The 19,985-nt window shown below is 43.0% G+C and overlaps 1 protein-coding gene across 1 annotated transcript; it reads right to left on the bottom strand.

The window, feature by feature from the left end:
* Positions 1-8,577: 8,577 nt before the first annotated feature.
* c27h10orf71 (chromosome 27 C10orf71 homolog) lies at positions 8,578-18,627 on the bottom strand. The gene is made up of 2 exons (XM_078530736.1): positions 18,523-18,627; positions 8,578-12,746 (listed from the first exon to the last, which is right to left on the bottom strand). Exon 2 carries the CDS (start codon positions 12,584-12,586, stop codon positions 8,789-8,791), a length of 3,798 nt encoding a protein of 1,265 aa, XP_078386862.1. The 5' UTR covers positions 12,587-12,746; positions 18,523-18,627; the 3' UTR covers positions 8,578-8,788.
* Between the last annotated feature and the right edge of the window lie 1,358 nt (positions 18,628-19,985).

The following is a 19,985-nucleotide window of genomic DNA, read 5'->3' as shown; positions in this document are numbered from 1 at the left end:
AACAAACTTTGACATCGAGCCACATAAGGAGATACTGGGACAATTGGCCAAAGGCTTGGTGAAAGGAGTAGGTTTTAACAGTTGCCTTAAAAAAGGGAGAGGGAGGTAGAGAGGTACAGAGGTTTCAGGAGGTAATGCCAAAGTTTAGGGCCCAGGCAGCGAAATGCGCTGCTGCCAATTGCAGAGCAAGGAAAATCAGGGATATGCAAGAGGCCAGAATTGGAGAAGTGGAGAAATCTCAGAGGGTTGTTAGGGCTGGAGGAGGTTAACAACAATAGGGAGGGATGAGGTCACTGAGCATCGCCAGACTGGGAGCAGAGTTTTAGATCAGCTGAAGTTCGTGGAGTGTCCGAGCTGGAAGTCTGGTTCAAACGGCATTGGAATGGTTGAATCTAAAGGCAACAAAGGCAGAGATGAGGGTTTCAACATCAGATGAGCTGAGGCACAGGCAGAAATGAGGGACCTCATGGAGGTGGAAGTAGGCAGTCTTGTTGGTGTGAATATGTAGGCAAGAGCTCAACTCAGGGTAAAATTGCTAATGCTGCAAATGCTCTGGTTTGGCTTTACACAGAGGCCAGAGAGGGGATGGACTGGGTGTGGCAGGGATCATAGACAATGGCCTCAATCTTCCCAATATCTAGAAGAACAGGCCAGGAAGAGAATTAGGCGACAAGTTCAAACATCAAAAGCAACATAACACAATGAAGTTGTTTTGTGCTAGTGACCATAAACCAAACAAGAAATAAAATATTTTTGCAGCATGCATCCCTTCAGTGACGATGTCCATTAGGCCATAAGACGTAGGAGCAGAAGTAGGCCATTCAGCCCATCAAGTCTGCTCCGCCATTCAAAAACATCATGGCAGATCTGATAATCCTCAACTCCACTTTCCTGCCTTTTCCCCATAACCTTTGATTCCCTTACTGATTAAAAATCTGTCTCTCTCAGCCTTGAATATACTTAATGATCCAACCTCTACAGCCCTCTGTGGTAAAGAATTCTACAGATTGACTACCCTCTGAGAAAAGAAATTCCTCCTCATCTCTGTCTTACTCTGAGATTATTCCCCCTGGTCCTAGACTCTCCCACAGGGAAATCAACCTCTCAGCATCTACCCTGTCAAGCCCTCTAAGAATCTTATATGTTTCAATAAGGTCGCCTCTTATTCTTCTAAAGTCCAATGAGCCCAGGCTCAACCTACTCAACCTCTCCTCATAAGAAAGTCCCTCCATACCTGGGATCAGCCTAGTGAACCTTCTCTGGATTGCCTCCAATGCCAGTATATCTTTCCTTAGATAAGGGGATCAAAACTGTTCATAGTATTCTAGGTGTGGTCTAACTAGTGTCTTGTATAGTTTTAGCAAGACTTCCCTAATTTTGTACTCCATTCCCTTTGAAATAAAGGCCAACATTCCATTTGCCTTCCCTATTACCTGTTGACCTTGTATGCTAGCTTTTTGGGATTCATGAACAAGGACTCCCAAATCCCTCTGTGCTGCAGCTTTCTGCAGTCTTTCTCCATTTAAATACTCTTTGTGTCATACTCACCCCTTGCCTTCCCACCTATTTTTGTGTCATCTGCAAATTGGCGATAGTACATTCATTTCCCTCATCCAAGCCATTAATATATATTGTAAATAATTGTGGCCCCTGCACTGATCCCTGTGGCACTCCACTACAGTTACAGGTTGCCACCCTGAAAAATGCCCCTCTTATCCCAACTCTCTGTCTCCTATTGATTAGCCAATCCTCTATCCATGCTAACATACTACCTCCAACACCATGGGCTCTTATTTTATTAAGTAGCCTTATTTGCGGTACCTTATCAAACGCCTTTTGGAAATCCAAATATATTACATCTACTGGTTCCCCTTTATCTACCCTGCTTGTTACCTCCTCAAAGAATTCTAATAAATTTGTCAGGCATGATTTCCCCTTCATGAAGCTGACTCTGCTTGATTATATTATGCATTTCTAAATGCTCTGATACTACATCTTTTATAATAGACTCCAATGTTTTTCCAATGGCAGATGTTAAGCTAACTGGCCTATATTTACCTGTTTTTTGTCCCCCTCCCTTTTTGAGTTAAGGTGTTACATTGGCAGTTTTCCAATCCTCTGGGGCTTTTCCAGCATCTAAGGGTTCTTGGAAGATTACGACCAGTGCATCCACTATCTCTGCAGTTACTTCCTTTAATATCCTAATACCATCAGGTCCAGGGCACTTCTCAGCCTTTAGCCCCATTAGTTTCCTTAGCACTCTTTCTCTAGTGATAGTTATTGCGTTTATTTCCTCTACCTCCCCTTCCCACCCACCTTTTGCTCCTTGATTATTTAGTATTTTTGGAATGCTATTAGTGTTTTCTACCATGAAGACTGATACAAAATGTTTATTCAACTCCTCTGCCATTTCCTGGTTCCCCATTATTATTTCCCCAGCCTCATTCTCTAAGGGTATCATCCCCTAATGATATCTGCGGCCTCTGTAATGTAGGATTTCAGCCCAGTAATACTACCGTGTTATCTTTAACAGTGAATTATAGAAAATGCAAATATGTAAGGGTTAAGTAAAGCATTTCAACTAACCTCCCTATATTTAAGTGACAACAGGAGAAGAGAAGTGAGTAGCTGGTGAGTCTTTATTTTCTTAAGTATTTAGTTTTCGAATCTAGTAGAGGAATGGCAGGATGCTCTGACCTCTGGAGTGCCCATCCTGTTTCATGTGGGAACTCCAGGTCATCTCCTATGTCCTGTTGGCAGCTTCGACCACCTAGCTTAGAAGCTGAAGCAGCATCTGGCGTCACTGTGGCACACACATGAGATTGAGAGCGTCACGGGTAGCACATTTATAGATTTGGTCACCCTCCAGCTTAAGAGTTTGCAGGGAGAGAGGGAGTGGACGGCCACCAGGCAGTCAAGAAGCAGGAGGCAGATAGTGCGGGAGTCCCCTCAGTGCATCTCACTCTCCAACAGTATTCAGTTCTGAATACTGATGAAAGTGATGGTTCAGCTAGGAAGCACAGCCAGAGCCTAGTCTACAGCAGCTTGGTTGGCTCAGCTGTATAAGGGAGGGGGCGGCAGGAAGAAATTTGGAAGGGCAATAGTAATAAGAGAATTGATAATTAAGGGGGCAGGCAGGCGTGTCTGAGGCCACAGATGTGAATAGAGAATAATATGTTGCCTCCCTGGTGTCAGGGTCAAGGATGTCACTAAACAGCTGCTGAGCACCCTGAGGGCGGAGGGTGTATAGCCACTGATCATAGTCCACATAAGTACCAATGACATAAGTCATATGACATAAAATGTGGTTCTGCAGTCAGCATTTAGGGAGCTAAGTAGGAAATTAGCAAGCAGAACCTCAAAAATAGTAATCGCCAGATTACTCCCGATACCAAGTGAGTATAGAAATAGGGGGTTAGATCAGATAAATGCATGACTGAAGGGATGTAGCAGGAGGGAGGGCTTTAGGTTCTTGAGACATTGGGACCAGAACTAGGGATGATGGGACCTGTGCAGGCCAGATGTGTTGCACCCAAACAGAACCAATTTCCTTGCAAGAAATTTGCTGGTGGCATTGGTGAAGGTTTAAGCTAACTTGACAGGGGTGTGGTAACCAGGAGGTAATACTAGAGAGGGATACCAAGGTGCACAGAATATTGGGAGAGACAAATAGTACAAGGGTAGGAAATAAGGTATTAGGTGGAGATAGAGGATGTCTTAGACAGGTCAAGGGCAGAATCTATTTGGCTGGAGTTAAAGAACAAAAAAGGTTAAACTACATTGCTTGGTGTAGTTTATAGGCCACCAACTAGTGGGAAAGATGTAGAGGAATAAATTTGCAGAGAAATTACAGAGAGTGCAAGAATTATAGGGTAGTTATAATAGCAGACTTTAATTATCTGGGTTTAGGCTAGGAAAATAGTCATATAAAGGGCAAAGAGGGGCAAGGGTTCCTAGAGTGTGTTCAGGAGAATTTACTACAGTAGTATGTGTACAGTCCAATGAGAAAGGAGGAATAGCTAGACCTGATTCTTGGAAATGAGGTGGGCCAAATCGAATAAGTGTCAGTAGGGGAACATTTAGGGGACTGTGATCATTATTATTTCATAAGATGTAGTTTGGCTAATAAAGGAAAATAATAAGCCAGAGTAAGAATAATTAATGGTGGAAAATTAACCTCAAAATGGGGTAAGAATGGATCTCGCCCAGGTAAATTGGAATCAAAGGTTGGCAGGCAAACCTGTAACTGAACAATTTGCTGCTTTTAAATAAGAGATAGCTTGAGTGCAGTTAAGGTATATTTCCATGAATGGGAAAGCTTGGGGAAAATCCAGAGCTCCCTGGATGATGACAGAGTTGGGAGATTAAGATGAAGCAGAAAAAGGTGCTTATGACAGATGTCAGGTGGATAGCACAGTTGAGAACCAGTCCAAATATAGAGGGCTCAGAGGGGAAGTGAAAAAGCAAATAAGAGAAGCAAAGAAAGAGTATGAGAAGAGACTGGCAGCTAACATAAAAGGGAATCCAAAAGTCTTCTATAGGCATATAAATAGTATAGGGGTGGTAAAAGGATGAGTGGGGCTGATTTGGGACCAAAAAGGAGATTTATGTATGGAGGCAAAGGGCATGGCTGAGGTATTAAATGGATATTTTTTATCCATATTTACCAAGGAATAAGATGCTACCCAGGTCATGGTGAGAGTGTAGTTCAGTCACTTAAAGAGTTTAACATTGATAAGGAGGAGCTATTGGATAGGCTGTCTGTACTTAAAATTTATAAGGCACCTGGACCAGATGAGATGGATGCGAGGATACTGAGAGAGTGGAAATTACGGAGGCACTAGCTATGATTTTCCAATCTTCCTTAGACTCAGGGGTGATGCCAGAGGTCTGGAGAATTGTACATGTTACATGAGGAGCTTCAGTTACATAGAGAGGTTGGAGAGGTCGGGGCTGTTCTCCCTGGAGAAGAGAAGGTTGAGGGGAGATTTGATAGAGGTATTCAAAATCATGAGGGGTCTGACAGAGTAGCTAGGGAGAAACCGTTCCCATTGGTGAAAAGATCGAGAACCAAAGGGCACAGATTTAAGGTAAGTGGCAAAAGAAGCAATGGCGACATGAGGAAAACTTTTTCACGCAGCGAGTGTTTGGGATCTGGAATGCACTGCCTGAGAGTGTAGTGGAGGCAGGATCCAATCGAGGCTTTCAAAAGGGAATTGGATCTTTATCTGAAAAGGAAAAATATGCAGGGTTTGTGGGGTGAAGGCAGAGGAATGGCACTGGGTGAATTACTCCAGCACAGACAAGATGGACCAGGTGGTCTCCTTTAGTGCTGTAACCATTCTGTGATGCCATACTATAATATTCTCAGTGCTTCAGGACTCGCAGTGGCAGAGGTTAGCACCACAGAAGGCTTTTCAGTAACTGGTATAAGTGAAAAGATATTTCATCAGAAGGACTGCTTATGGAAGGGGTTTTACATATGAGAAGTCACCATGCCATTTGCAGCATGAGGTTGAACCTTGATTACTGATTATCCTCTGCAACTTTCACACTCCAAATAATTTCAACTATTTCAAGCACAAAACGACTTCCTGTGATACTAAAGATCGGGAAACAACATTAATGGACTATTTGAAACCTTTAGCGCTTTTTAAAAAATTGCACTTTTCCTCCTCTTGTTTGTAGTTCTACAGGAAACACCAGCCTTCTGATACCTAATCCAAGTGAACATTCCTCAGGGTGCACCAACTCCTGTTCACCCAGCACCCGTGTGCTTGCTGACCTACATGGTTTCTTGTTCACCAATGACTCCAACTTAAAACTCTCATCCTTGTGTTCAAATGGCCCCTCCTCTCCTTAAGCTCTTTGAGCCCTGCTACCCTCTGAGCATTCTGCTTTCCTCCAGCTCAGGCCTCACCATTGGTCACCGTACCTTCAGCCAGTTAGGCCATAAACTCTGTATTCCCTCTCTAAACTTCTTTGCTTTTCTACCTCTCTCTTCTCCTCGAACAAGTTTCCTAAAACCTACCACCTCGATCAAGCTTTTGGCCACCTGTCCTAGTATGTCCTTCTTTGGATCAGTGTTGATTTTTGCCTGATTGTTGACTTGTGAAACGCTATTGGATACCGTATTAAGTTAAAGGCGCTATATAAATGCAAACGGTTGCTGTTGAACATTGACTGCCAGCGAGTCATTTAATTGTAGAGGACATAACAGTGAAGCACATATTTTGCCCTCACTCAGTGTCCACCACGTGTAGCAGGAGTTTCTGCATAAAGGACAGAGATGGCTCTTGCTCCCGTTCCAAGTCCAATGAGACCAATTACAACCTCTTCCCCTCTACACCACTATGCCAGCTGAGATCAGTGGAGCCAGCAGAGGCCTGAAACTCAATAGGCAGAACCTTCGGGTTGGAGAGCGAGGACAGGCCCCGCTCGCCAATGCGCAAAATGACGCGTGGTGATGTCAGGCGTATGTCACAACGTCACTGAGCGTCATTCAGATATTCAATTCGCCCAGCACGCACTGGAGTTGGCTGCATGCCCGCCGAACTGTCAAAGGGCTATTAAGGCCATTTAAATTCCAATTAAACTAATTAACTGAGCTGCCCGTCCAACCTTAAGGTTGGCGGGGGGGGGGGGGGGGGGGCGCGCAGGTGAAGAGCCCAGGCGGCCTTCGCATTTATCATGAAACCTCATCCATGGGCGGGATGAGGTTTCATGGAGGTTTTAAAACATTAATAGAAATATTTAATAAAATTGATAGGCTTGTCCCAGCTCATGTGACACTGTCACATGAGGGAACATGTCTTTAACATTTTTTTTTCCTTTATTATAATTTTTAAAAATCAAAGTAATCTCCCTGAGGCAGCTCTGTGCAGGCCTGGGCGTACAGGCCCCGACTCAGCCTCCTCTCCTCCGCCCGCACAGGGAGCGCTCAGCGCTTCCGGGTGTGCATCACACTGGGCGGGCCTTAATTGGCCCACCCATGTAAAATGGCTGCGTGCCCGCCCGCATCTGCTCTCGCCCAACACCCCCCCACAACCCGGACGGGGAGAAAATTCTTCCCAACAGAATTTCACCCAGCTCCCCAACGTAATCCTGGGAAATATTTGGATCCTTTACAAGAAACAGCATAAAGAGCTGAAACAACTGCTTTTTAAAAAATGTATTCATTCACTGGATGTGGGCTTCGCTGGCTAGGCCAGCATTTATTGCCCATCCCCAATTGCCCTTGAGAAGGTGGTGGTGAGCTGCCTTCTTGAACCACTGCAGCCCATGTGGTGTAGGTACATCCACAATGCTGTTAGGAAGGGAGTTCCAAGATTTTGACCCAGCGACAGTGAAGGAACGGCGATATATTTCCAAGTCAGGATGGTGTGTGACTTTGAGGGGAACTTGCAGGCGGTGGTCTGCTGCCCTTGTCCTTCTAGATGGTAGAGTTTGTGGGTTTGGAAGGTGCTGTCGAAGGAGCCTTGGTGAGTTGCTGCAGTGCATCATGTAGATGGTACACACTGCTGCCGCTGTGCATTGGTGGTGGAGGGAGTGAACATTTGAGGTGGTGGATGAGACGCCAATCAAGTGGGCTGCTTTGCCCTGGATGGTGTCAAGCTTCTTCAGTGTTGTGGGAGCTGCACTCATCCAGGCAAGTGGAGAGTATTCCATCGCACTCCTGACTTGTGCCTTGTAAATGGTATGAAATCTGAAGCTCCAAGGGGAGACAGGGAAAAACTCCCTTGTAATTCTACAGCTCAGAGATCAAGCCTGGGACCTCACTGGCATTTACGGCTCAAATCTGCATCACATGATTCATTTACCAACACCCAGCACACCCCCCGCACCCATCTGGAAGGGGGAGGGGAACTAGCCTATAATTCCAGTTATGCTTCAAATGAACTGAGAAATTACAATTTTAGTTATTATTTTTGGTGCAAGTGCATTCTGAAAAATATATGGGATAAAATTGCACCATGTTCAAAGCATTGTGTAGTGGAGATACATGCAACAGGAATTTGGAGCTGCAGAACGTTATCAATTAGGAGTTATACAGGTCAGCTCCCAAGATGAGTATTTGAGAGCTACATGTGCATTTCAGTCGACACAAATCTAAGCAGTTTTTAAGTTACGTTCCAAATTTAAGATGTCCTGATTGGGTGATGATTTGGTGAATAAATGTTGACATGTCTTGGAGAAGGTGCTGAAATTTGTCACGTTGGGATTGCGTTTTGGTGCAAGGCTTATCGAATGGTGCCAACACTTGGCAACAGACAACATGGGACTACATTACGATCAACATGGCACTCCTTATTTAATAAGATCAAACCAAATTTTAAAAATAATGTCATCTCTTGCTTTAGCCGAGACCATCCTCAATTTGTCAAAACCACATATGTTAATGTCACTTCATGTAAACCTTGAGGTAAAGCTAAAATAATGGGGGGGGAAAAAATCACAGAATGCAAATTCCCCTCTGAAGCGTGAGATATATTGTGTGCTTTAGTCACCTAACTGATGAAGCCCCACCCATTTTGCGCTTGTTAACTCACTTCCTTTGTCATTAAGAAATGATACATATTTTATATACATTTGCTTCTTTATTAGATTTTCCAATTTCTGATGCCACATCTAGTTTAACACCTGAATTATTATAAACCAGCTTACAAAGCAGTAACATGTATGAACCACTCCAGATGTCGTTTCTGAGTTATTCTACGGACATGGATGTATTCTTTAAAATGCTGAGATTCCTTCAGTATGGAATTGTCACAGCCTGCGTTACCTTTTGCTAATTGTTTTCAATGGCAATATCCTCCAGATCCCCCAAGACAATTAACTCCAAATTATGGCCTCCTGGTTGTAGCTGACTGCTCATTGCACTGCACTGAGTCTCATCTTCAATACCTGCCCTGCACCCAGTATGAGGATCAAAAAGTGTCTCAATATATGGTTCCCCTGTGCATCTCAAGTCAGTGTTAGTCCATTCATTTAAAGGTTCCTCCTTTTCCTGTACGTCCAGGAGAATTGCTGGTGCTGACATTTGAGAAGGTGGCCTGATGGCTGATACTGAAGTTAAAGGAAAGGACAGAAACCCAGGATATAACACATAGGAATTATTAAAAAAATCTAGTGATGCATTTTGACCTGTTGAGGGTATGGACACCTGGAAGTACTTGCCAGTTTCTGGATCATACAATGTCTTTGTCTGTACTTGGACAGGGATATCTACAAAAAAGTACTGTCCAGATTCAGGATCTTGAAGCAATTTTCGCTGGCTTAATGGAAATGAGTGTACGGATGCAATCGGCCGTGTACTATTTAACGCCATGATGTTGGGTACAGCTGGAATAACACACGAATCGGTTGGCAGTGTAGGTACCGGAGAACAAACAATAGGCATTTGTGATATGGGTACACGTGGGGGAGACGCTGGCGCATTTGAGATAGCCATATTGGTTTCCGTGTCATCATCACTTTGCCTTTTCTGCTTGCTATCAGTCCTTTTTCTCCTGGTGGCCAACTTTTTGGCTCGGCGTAATGCTTTTTCAGATTTCGGAGGAACAACGGGAGGTTTCCCTGCTGCTTTTGTATCTATACTGCATGTTGAGTCTGGCCGAAGATTCATCGCTGCCACCCTGCCCGGCGCCATCTCCTCAGGGTCAAGTTTGTCACATTCTGGGTTTCCTTCTGGCACAAACATGTTTGGTGCTTCCTTTAAAGTATTCACATCCCCACCCTCAGGTGCTGATTTGGGCATAGCTGGCTTTGTACTTTTAGTTACTGGGGATGTTTTCAACATGTTGTCTTTGATTTTAATCATAGTAGGCCTTGGCGACTTGGTGATATTATTTCCTGGTCCTCGTACTTCTTGCTTTGAAAAAATGCTGTAGAATTTTTCTTCACACAACATGTCCAAGGGGCTATTGTCTTTTGCTCTATGTCCTGTTGAATCTCTTGGCATTTTCTCTCGGGGATGACTCTGAAACTCCATAGGTAGGTTTTGATTCTCGTCTTTCCTCTCAAAATTTGCAGCTGGGTCACTCAATGCATAATATTGCAACTCATTCTTTTCAACATCTTTCAGCGCCTCAGCTGAAGGATAACTATTCAAAAAACTCCTTTTGGCATTGCCGGCCGTGCACCTCTCAGCTGAGTGGTCAACCATCACACGTTCTGCATCCTGTTGGCAATCATCGCCTAAGGCAAAATAGGACTGGTTGGGTGACTTAAAGTCCTGCATAACTTTGCCTTCTTTGGCAGAATGAGAAGATATCTCATTGCTTGACACATTCGTTTCCAACATTGGTCGACAAGTGTCTTCTGCTCTTTGTAATGCCAACTTGTCACCTTGCTTTCTGAAATTATTTTCATTTGGGCAGTTGGCTTTGTGCATGTGGCTGAGCAAGGGACATTCAGGTTTTCTGTTGCGATGGAATCGATGTTGTTTCTCTTCTGCTTTTTCTTGCACTGCCTCTGGGCTATTTCTTGCCAACACTGATTTTTCCTGTAAAGTTGTAGAAGGGCAATCTGTTTCCCTCTTTTGATTGAGTTTGTTCAGCTGATATGCAGCCTTGCTGTCCAAGCCCCCCTCCGCATGAATTTCCGTTGCTATCATTGCAGATTGAGGCCTCGCCTTTTTGGTTCGCCAAGCGGGGTAAGTACCTGCTTCTTTAACTGTTTGTGGGGACCTTAAGTTGAGATAGTCATCATTTTCCCATGTGTCTGGCTCAGCTTTATGGATTATTGCAACTTTACTGAGACACCCAGCACTAGGTGTTGTATTTTTGGCATTGGGCATTTTGTCAGGTTTTTCCTGTTCACTGGAGTCACCCATATAGTGTTCCTGATTGTCCAGCCTTAAAGGTGCAGAAGCCGTTCTTTCATTGGCTCGATGTATGTTTTGCAAAACGTGGTCCTTGTTTTTGCCTTGCTCAGAAAGGTTCTGTGGAGTGACAGCAGATGAGTAGGTGGATTTTACTCGTTTCCTGACATCTTTGAGGTTATACAGCAGGCTTGAAGCCTTGGATTTATAACTATCACGCGATTGGTAATCAGTACGTCCTTTAAGCTCATTCCCCTGTGTCACAGGAAGTTGAATCAGGGGAGGTGTCAGTACAATTGGCTGGTTTGTTGACATGCCTGTTCCATTTGCATTGTGGACAATACTTGGTGTTAGGAGTTTTGAAATACTGAAAGTCGGACTCTCCTCTCGAGGAAGTTGTTCAATCAATGTTGGAGCTTCTTTAAGGTCAACTGCAAGGTGGCATTCTGTGGATGCAACTTCCCCACTCGCAATTTCTGAATCCGTTTGCTTTTTAAATTGTGGATTTCTTGAGTTTCTCCACAGCTGGAAACCTTTTTCCTCGTCCCCATTTTCTATTGCACCGCCACTATTCTTTTCAGGGCTAACTACCTGCAAACTATTGCCTTGCTCAGCATTTTCTTTGACACCATAATTATTTTCTTCAGGCGTAAATGGGCGAAAATCTGAATCCTTGCTACTGGGCGAACAGTTAACCGGCTTCTGTGTTGTGTTAGTTCTGAGTTCATTTGGGGACTGCACTTGTACCAGTGAATGCGCCCTTCTGCAACTGATAATATCATCACACAAGTTCTGCATCTGTATACTGGACTGAAGACTGACACCTTCAGTGTGGTCATCCTCCTCAAACAGAAACTTACTGTGATCTTGCCAGGATTTGAACGCGCTGCACTCACTGTGAAGGAAATTGCTTTTTAAATCCGGTTTCTTCACCTTGCTGGCTTTTTCAGATGGGCTTTCATCTGATTTTTTACTAGAATGTTGAAGAATTGTCAAGTCAGTGGGGTGACCTAGCTTTCTGTGCTGTGCACTTTTTGTGTAGCTGAAAATATTGGCTTTTCTGCCTTTTCTTGGTGAAAGTTGCTTCTTGTTAACCCAATAATTTTCTTGGCAAGCAGCCGAAAAGCTTGATTTCTCTTTGTGCATGTTGATGACAGCTGATGTGTCCCATTGTGCAATGTTTTTAACGTCACTTTCCTCTGCTAATTCAGAGTGTCCACTCACAGCTTGTTTTGCAGTCAAGGTGAGGTCTCCTGTGAAATCATTATCGCTTTGATCAAATGCTTCAATCAAAGAGGAAACTTTTGACTTGTGTTTGCACGGTTTCTGACTTGATCCAACTGTTTCCTTTGGGAAACCATTTCCTGTGCTACCTTTGGCGTCGTTTTCTTCGACAGAACACTGTACTGTTGATTCCTGGAATGTGTCAGGTAATTCTTTTGGTTGTTTTTGGATTAGTTTCGATGACTTATTGCAGTTCTTCAATTCGCCCGTAGAGAGCTTGCTCCTGTCTGAACTTGGGAAGTCACTTGCCTGATTCACACTGACAGCTGATGGACAACTGGATATATCCAAATCATTACAGATGCCTTCTTCTGCAACACACAAGCTCTTAAAAGCACGCTCCGTGAGTCTACTTACTTCTCTATCCGCCTCATCCAAAATGCTTCCAGCACTCGACGTATCACTAAAACCATCCACGTGTTTTGGACGTCCCTGCATGATCCTTGGTTTTTCTGCACACCACTTATCCAAAGAGTTCATAATCCTGGTAGGCTCACCAGAATCTGTTTTATTGGCATGCACACGTTCAATTCTACTCCCCGTTGGGTTTCTAAAACATTTGGCTTCGCACTTAATATTTCTGGAGCTTCTTCATTCTTCATCCATTCAGATACCAAGTCATGAAACAAGGGCTTCTTTCCTGTGTAAAGAAAAAAGACTGTTATTTCCTTTTGAAAGATTTATCTTGTGGTCGTTATAACAGTGAATTAAGGCTGAACATTTGTCACCGTGATTTAATATTTGTGCTCTAATTAAGCCAAACTACCAGCTTCCGACGCGTTCAAATTTTGAGTTAAAGGAAAATTGAGACTGGAGGTAAAACCAAAATACTTTGGATGTTGGAAACCTGAGACACAATTGAAAATATTGGAAACATGCAGGTCAGGTAGCTTTTGTTGACAGGACACAAGTCAATATTTCAGTGTAGAACCCTTCCTTAGAGCTAAAATATATGAACAGCATTTAAAATTGAACAGAACAAAAGAAATGGGGAAGGCTGGGGAGAAGAAGGACACGCAATGTTCACATATACAGCGAAATAAATAGAATGGCCTGAAAAGGTTGGGTCTGAAACATTTTGCTCTTTTTGAATAGCCCACCAACTGATTCAACGTTAGGGTGAAAAATTAACTTGTTGGAAACTTCAATTTCTTTCATAAAAGCATAAGCTGGAGAAATTCTTTCTCTCAGAGGGTTCTCCGACTTTGGAACTCTCTCCCTCAGAAGGTGGTGTAGGCGGGGTCATTGAATATTTTTAAAGCAAGGGTGGATAACTTTTTGTTAGGCAAGGGAATCAAATGTTATTGGGGGTAGATGGGAATGCGGAACTTGCAACACAAACAGATCAACCATGATCTTATTGAATGGCAGAGCAAGCTCGAGGGGCCAAATAGCCTACTTCTGCTCCTATTTCATATTTTTGTATGTTTGTATGAATAATAAAAGGCCTTTGGCCTTTCCAGACCATTTCAACTAAGCAGAAGAGACACTATGACGAAATATAAACCTATACACATCTACTTGTGTTCACCAGGAACACATTCAGCTTTGACTGATGTTTCAACATATTCTGTACTCCGTTCAAGAACACATCTAAACAAAGAAATTTAACCTTAACTCATGGTTTCTTGACCGTACCAGTTTCTATTCCCTTCATCTAAATCATTCCTAACCCTAACCTTCTCATCCATTTTCTCCCCTCCCCTTCTCCATCTTCCCTGGGCGCTGCTGTGCTGAGGAGTCAGCCTGCCCAAACTGGCCAATGGCACAGCCCAAGTCATCTTGTTAACTTTCACTCCCTATCCCTCCTTGAACTGGAGGCATGTTGGATGAGGATAGGCCAAATCTATTGTAAGAACATTTGAAGAAATATGCTACATTCAGAAAGGAAACAGAGAAATGTGCCAGGAATGATGGATGCCTTGAGTTCAGAAGCCTGACTGAGCTCTCTTCAGCTCCCTCCCCGACCACCCCCACCACTGTTGGCCGTGTTGCTCATTTGTCACATGTATAAATTATTACAGTTGTAAATTTATCTGTAATTGTAAAATATAAATTGAATTCTAATCACAGAGAGGGAGGGGAATCTGAAGTAGGGGGCAACCTTGAAATGTTAGATAAATTTATAAAGTTGGTGTTATTATCTATTTTCTATTATCAGATGTTGACACTTACATTGCCATAATTTTTTTGTTTGTTTATTTGTTCACAGGGTGTGGGCTTCGTTGGCTGGGCCAGCATTTATTGCCCATCCCTAATTGCCCTTGAGAAGGTGGTGGTGAGCTGCCTTCTTGAACCGCTGCAGCCCCTGTGGTGTAGGTACACCCACAGTGCTGTTAGGGAGGGAGTTCCAGGATTTTGACCCAGCGACAGTGAAGGAATGGCGATATATTTCCAAATCAGGATGGTGAGTGGCTTGGAGGGGAACTTGCAGGTGGTGGTGTCCCCATGTGCCTGCTGCCCTTGTCCTTCTAGATGGTAGTGGTCGTGGGTTTGGAAGGTGCTGTTGAAGGAGCCTTGGTGAGTTGCTGCAGTGCATCTTGTAAATGGTAAAGTTAAAAATATATTTTTTTATAATGTGCAATAAAAATGTTTTATATTTTTTGCCAAACTCTTATGAATGGAAATATTTATGATGTTAATTCCAAGATCACCAACCTTTTCTGAAGTAACAGGAAGCATGTTTTAATTTTTCATTTATTTTTATATTAATAGGGTAGTTAATCTGTCTTTGCTCATTTGATTCATAAAAAGGCATGAACAAGAGAAGGATAGTAGAGAGTTCAATCCGTGGTTAGCTCGGGTTCAAATTTAGATCTACAAAATAAGACATGAAATAATATCTTACCTCAGAAAACGTAAGTAAAGCTAAAAATTCACATTTTATTGACTGGAAATGGATTAGTCCATGGGTCAGGTGAAGATATAATAGATTTGATTTTATCTTAAAATCAAGATCAGAATATTTGATCTTAATCTCAGACTGGCTTCTTACAACTCCCGAGAGTTAATTCTATGCTTCCCATGGAGAGTCACATCTCCGGGAAGCACAGGCAGGAGGCTGGGGCTACAATGTTGCAGATCTACCTCCAACCTCATGGCCCCCTTAAGAACAGCTTCCTCACTGTGAGTACTGAGTTAGCCCATATTTTCTTTGTGTTCGGAGAAGGTCCCATCTAATCCTAGGATGTAGTTCCAAAGGTGCTGGTTACCCTCCAGTATCTAACTCGAGGGGCTGCTGTGAAGCTTAACAATAAGCGTTGAGTTAGATAACCTTGGGGAGGATGGTGGGTGGGTATGCGAATCCAGCCTTATTCCATTCCAGCCAGACATCGACAACCGTATGTGTTCCACCAGGAATGATTAGACATATGAACTTTAAAAACAGAAAGTGAGAGATGCTCAAACGATCAAATTGACAGTGCAAATTATCACCCTCCCTACCATCAGTAAGACAAATGGTGGATGGAGTGGCCAAATTCAATGAAACCCACTCGTAAATTTTTCCCTGACTCCTTAAGGCAATGAAACAAGCTTTGAAGGTCATATTAAACCACGGTACATTATTAAATAAATGAGAAAGAAAGGCTTGCATTTAATACTGTGCTTTTCACATCCTCAGGCCTTCTAAAGACTCTTCAGAACCAACAAATTACTCTTAAAGTGCACTCATTGTTCTTGTGTAGCCAAAACAACATCCAATTTGTGCACGGCAACAGTGAACAGCTAACCTGTTTTTGATGTTCGTTGATTGAGGGAGGAATATTGGCTATGTCACTGGAATAACTTCCCTACTCTTCTTTGAACCATACCATGGGATCCATCATGTCCAATTGAATAGGTAGATGGAGCCTCAGATGCTATAAATCTCAATTTTCTTAGGAACACAGGGTAGGACTAATCTCAAAGGTAATCAGAGCCAAAAAGCGTACGGAATCTGGCTGATTTTCTGCTCTCCCTAGCCCTAGAGTACTGTGGCCAATAGTAACATTCCTTTTTGTGTCTCAACTAATATCCACTAACTTTGCACTTAACAAAATATATCAGATTGAACTGGGACTATCCCAATGTGTATGGTTCAGTACCATACTGGGGCATGTATTTACCAATAAGCTAACTTTATCCCAATCTTAAAATGTTTTGGTACTGCTCTAACTATAGACTGGGTAGCACAGTGAGTTACGCAGAGTTTTTCATCTCTGGAACTCTGGAACTGATAGGCTGCAAGAGCCCCATCTGAAAAGTGGAGTCTCAATCCAGTTTACCAGGCTCACCAAATCAAGCTGTCTGTGATTGGCAAATCGTGAGAGTAGTGGAAAAAATGTTACAGGGGGTCTTGGGCTACTCAGGGCTGAGATATGTTGGTGGGCCAGAGTAGAGGGTGATTTGCTTTACTGTAATAAAGTAAACTGCAATACCTGACTTGGGTGTGCTTGATACTTAGATGGTTCTATTCTGTAGTAGGTTGGGCCTGTACTCATTGGAGTTTAGAAGAATGAGAGGCGACCTTATTGAAATATATAAGATTTTTAGGGGGTTTGAGAGGATAGATGCTGAAAGGCTGTTTCCCCTTGTGGAAGATCTAGGACCAGAGGACATAATCTCAGAGTAAGGGGTCACCCATTTAAGACAGAGGTGAGGAGGAATTTCTTCTCTCAGAGGGTAGTGGATCTGCGGAATTCTTTACCGCAGAGGGCTGTAGAGGCTGGGCTGTTAAGTATATTCAAGGCTGAGATAGACAGGCTTTTAATCAGTAAGGGAATCAAGGGTTATGAGGAAAAGGCAGGAAAGTGGACTTGAGGATTATCAGATCAGCCATGATCTAATTGAATGGCGAGCAGACTTGATGGGCCAAATGGCCTACTTCTGCTCCTACGTATTATGGTCTTATGGTCAACTTCCCTCACCTTAGTGTGCATAAATTCCAGAGGCAACGTAGACTGAAACAATGTGTTTCAATGCATTCGCTAAACGAGAACTTGAAACCAAGAGGAAGGATTATTTAAAAATACCCTTTTTACTTTATAAGATGAATGCTCTATGCAACTGAACAGATTTGAATTATTCTTAAACATAGATATTAGCAATATAAAATAAGCACAATTTGAACAGTAATTACTGTACCATTTGGCTAATGCAATTCAGTATAAACATACTTATTTGATGTACACTTCCGCTTGAATAAATATTAGTTTTAGAATAAAGAATACATCTTTTCAAGTTACTTATGAACAGTTTATATTTAATGTACAATTCACGGAAGCACCCAATCAAATACTTTTATGTCAAATATATCTGACTCTTACAAAATAAGCTTGGGTTTTATGTCGTTGAATGTCTGCTTCCCTATTTTTCTCCAATAAGTGAGATATATCCACTGCATGAATTAGTTGAGGAGTTTGAATTTAAAAATCTTTAGCAGGAATTGTCTGCTGATAACTGCCCTACCAGTAGAAGGCAGAGTGGTCCATGAAGTACAGCATCTCCTTACTGACTGCTACTTACTGGAGTGTCGAAGTACAAGACCAGCTGAAAAAGTTTTGAGAGAAAACAGCCTGACACTGAATCTGCCTGCCCTTGATTGGCGACGCGGATACATTGCATGTAATTAAAACAGCCCATAACAGGTGTCACAGGATCTCCATGCAGTCTCCTTTGGCCGTGACGGCTTAGGACACCAGAATCCTCCACAGATAGGTCAGTGGTTTAAGTCATTCTGTAAATGTGGGTCCTGCAAACGATTTTCCCCATATGCTGCGGGCCACCCTCCAGTGGTCCCAGTGAGATTGCAGTCTTGTTGCTGCTTGAGCCAAGAGCTCAGGTAAAATGTTCTTGTGGCTTCATAGATTAACTAGAATTCACCGTACCTGTATTTTTCCCTTCGTGCCTCCGTCCACAATGATTCCATTTGGTGACAAAAAAAGGTGCAATTGTAACGAGAAGTATTTGGAGAAAGTGTACTGGTGAGTCAATCATCCGTTCCTCGTGGCTTGATGCATACTTTAGAAACGTCACATGGGCAAGCGATGATTATGTCCCCTTGCCTTCCTCTGAGGTGAAAGGTCAGCACGGCCCAGTCGATATCCACGATTGTTGCCATTGTCATTTCATGGACAACCAACAGGAGATTTCAGAAGTTGCTGAAGCTCAGCTGAGTTAAGCCATGTAGATGTCAAAGTCAGACTTTGCGCCTGGAACAACTGCATTTTGCAATGCACAAGAACTGAGACCGTAAATTTTTCAGATTTATCAAGTAATTTTTCAATTGTAAAAGAAAATATATGCCTTTCATAATAATGCCCTAAAATGTAGTGGACACTTTTAAACGGATGAGTAATTTGTGTTTCAATTCCAGTTGAACAATAAATAATACACACTTATACACAACAGAGGAAAAGCATTGTCCTTAAACATACCTGCTGTGTCAGCTGAAGTAGCAGGGCTTGTGTGCATTCCGACCAGGTTCCTGTACGTTTATAGACTGCTGTCCCACCTTCATTTGGTCTCATTGCTGCCCATCTATAGCGAGAAGTTAAATTTAGTGCAATGAACTAGATCCTTTGCTAGTAAAACTTTGATTAAGCATAGCTGTGACCTTCAGCAATTTTGACATTCCTTGAACTCTCGATTGATGGAAAGAGACCAAGCCCATTATTAACATCAGAAATGCTGAGTGTAAACCAATATACTGGGCAAAATGGATCACGTAGAATCATAAACTGCTAATCATTCATACTCATAATAAAGTATTCTAAACATATTAGTTTGTGATTGATCCATTCGTTGATTCGATGTTGGTGCAGTTTCAAAATGGGGTCTCTTTGGAGAAGACACGGAAGAACTTTGTCTTTGATAAAAGTAAGTTACGCTTTTCTTCCCTCTTGTGTGTCCTGTTTTTTTTCTATGCCCTCCTAAAAGCCAGTTCTCATACATAGCCAAAGCAGTGAGTGTAGGCTGCATATTTGACAAAGAATTCCATTGTAGTCAAGCTCAGTCCCCGTCCTCACCTGATGATTCCATCCATGCACTTTTTTGGCAGGGCGCCAATGTGAATGGGGTGTGCAGCCTGATTGTTTCTTCCTGCTGGACCCAAGGCTGACCTTCCTGAGCTCAGCTAATCCTCCACAGATCAAGGTTGAAACCTGGGACTGTGCTGATCCCTATGGCTCCACTGTAGGGACATAGTGGCAATGCAGCTAAAACCTGGCTGTTGCTAAGATAGCAGCATCAATGTTAGGTAGTATATTATTGCATCTAGTTCATACAGTGTTAAAACTGTCATTTGCCATGGCTTGTGCTGCTTTCCCTAGTCCTGAGAAATTGATAACTGGAGTGTGGAGATGAAGTGAACATATTTCACAGAATCACAGAATCACAGTGCAGAAGAGGCCCTTCGGTCCATCGAGTCTGCACCGACACATGAGAAACACCTGACCTACCTACCTAATCCCATTTACCAGCACTTGGCCCATAGCCTTGAATGTTATGACGTGCCAAGTGCTCATCCAGGTACTTTTTAAAGGATGTGAGGCAACCCGCCTCCACCACCCTCCCAGGCAGTGCATTCCAGACCGTCACCACCCTCTGGGTAAAAAAGTTTTTCCTCACATCCCCCATAAACCTCCTGCCCCTCACCTTGAACTTATGCCCCCTTGTGACTGACCCTTCAACTAAGGAGAACTGCTGCTCCCTATCCACCCTGTCCATGCCCCTCATAATCTTGTACACCTCGATCAGGTCGCCCCCTCAGTCTTCTCTGCTCCAACGAAAACAACCCAAGTCTATCCAACCTCTCTTCATAACTTAAATGTTTCATCCTAGGCCACATCCTGGTGAATCTCCTCTGCACCCCCTCCAGTGCAATCACATCCTTCCTATA

The sequence above is a fragment of the Cetorhinus maximus genome, chromosome 27 (genome assembly GCF_964194155.1).
Source record: "Cetorhinus maximus chromosome 27, sCetMax3.hap1.1, whole genome shotgun sequence".
Classification (NCBI taxonomy): Eukaryota; Metazoa; Chordata; class Chondrichthyes; order Lamniformes; family Cetorhinidae; genus Cetorhinus; species Cetorhinus maximus.
Note: the sequence above shows the minus strand (reverse complement) of the source record. Positions and strands in the feature narration are given on the sequence as shown.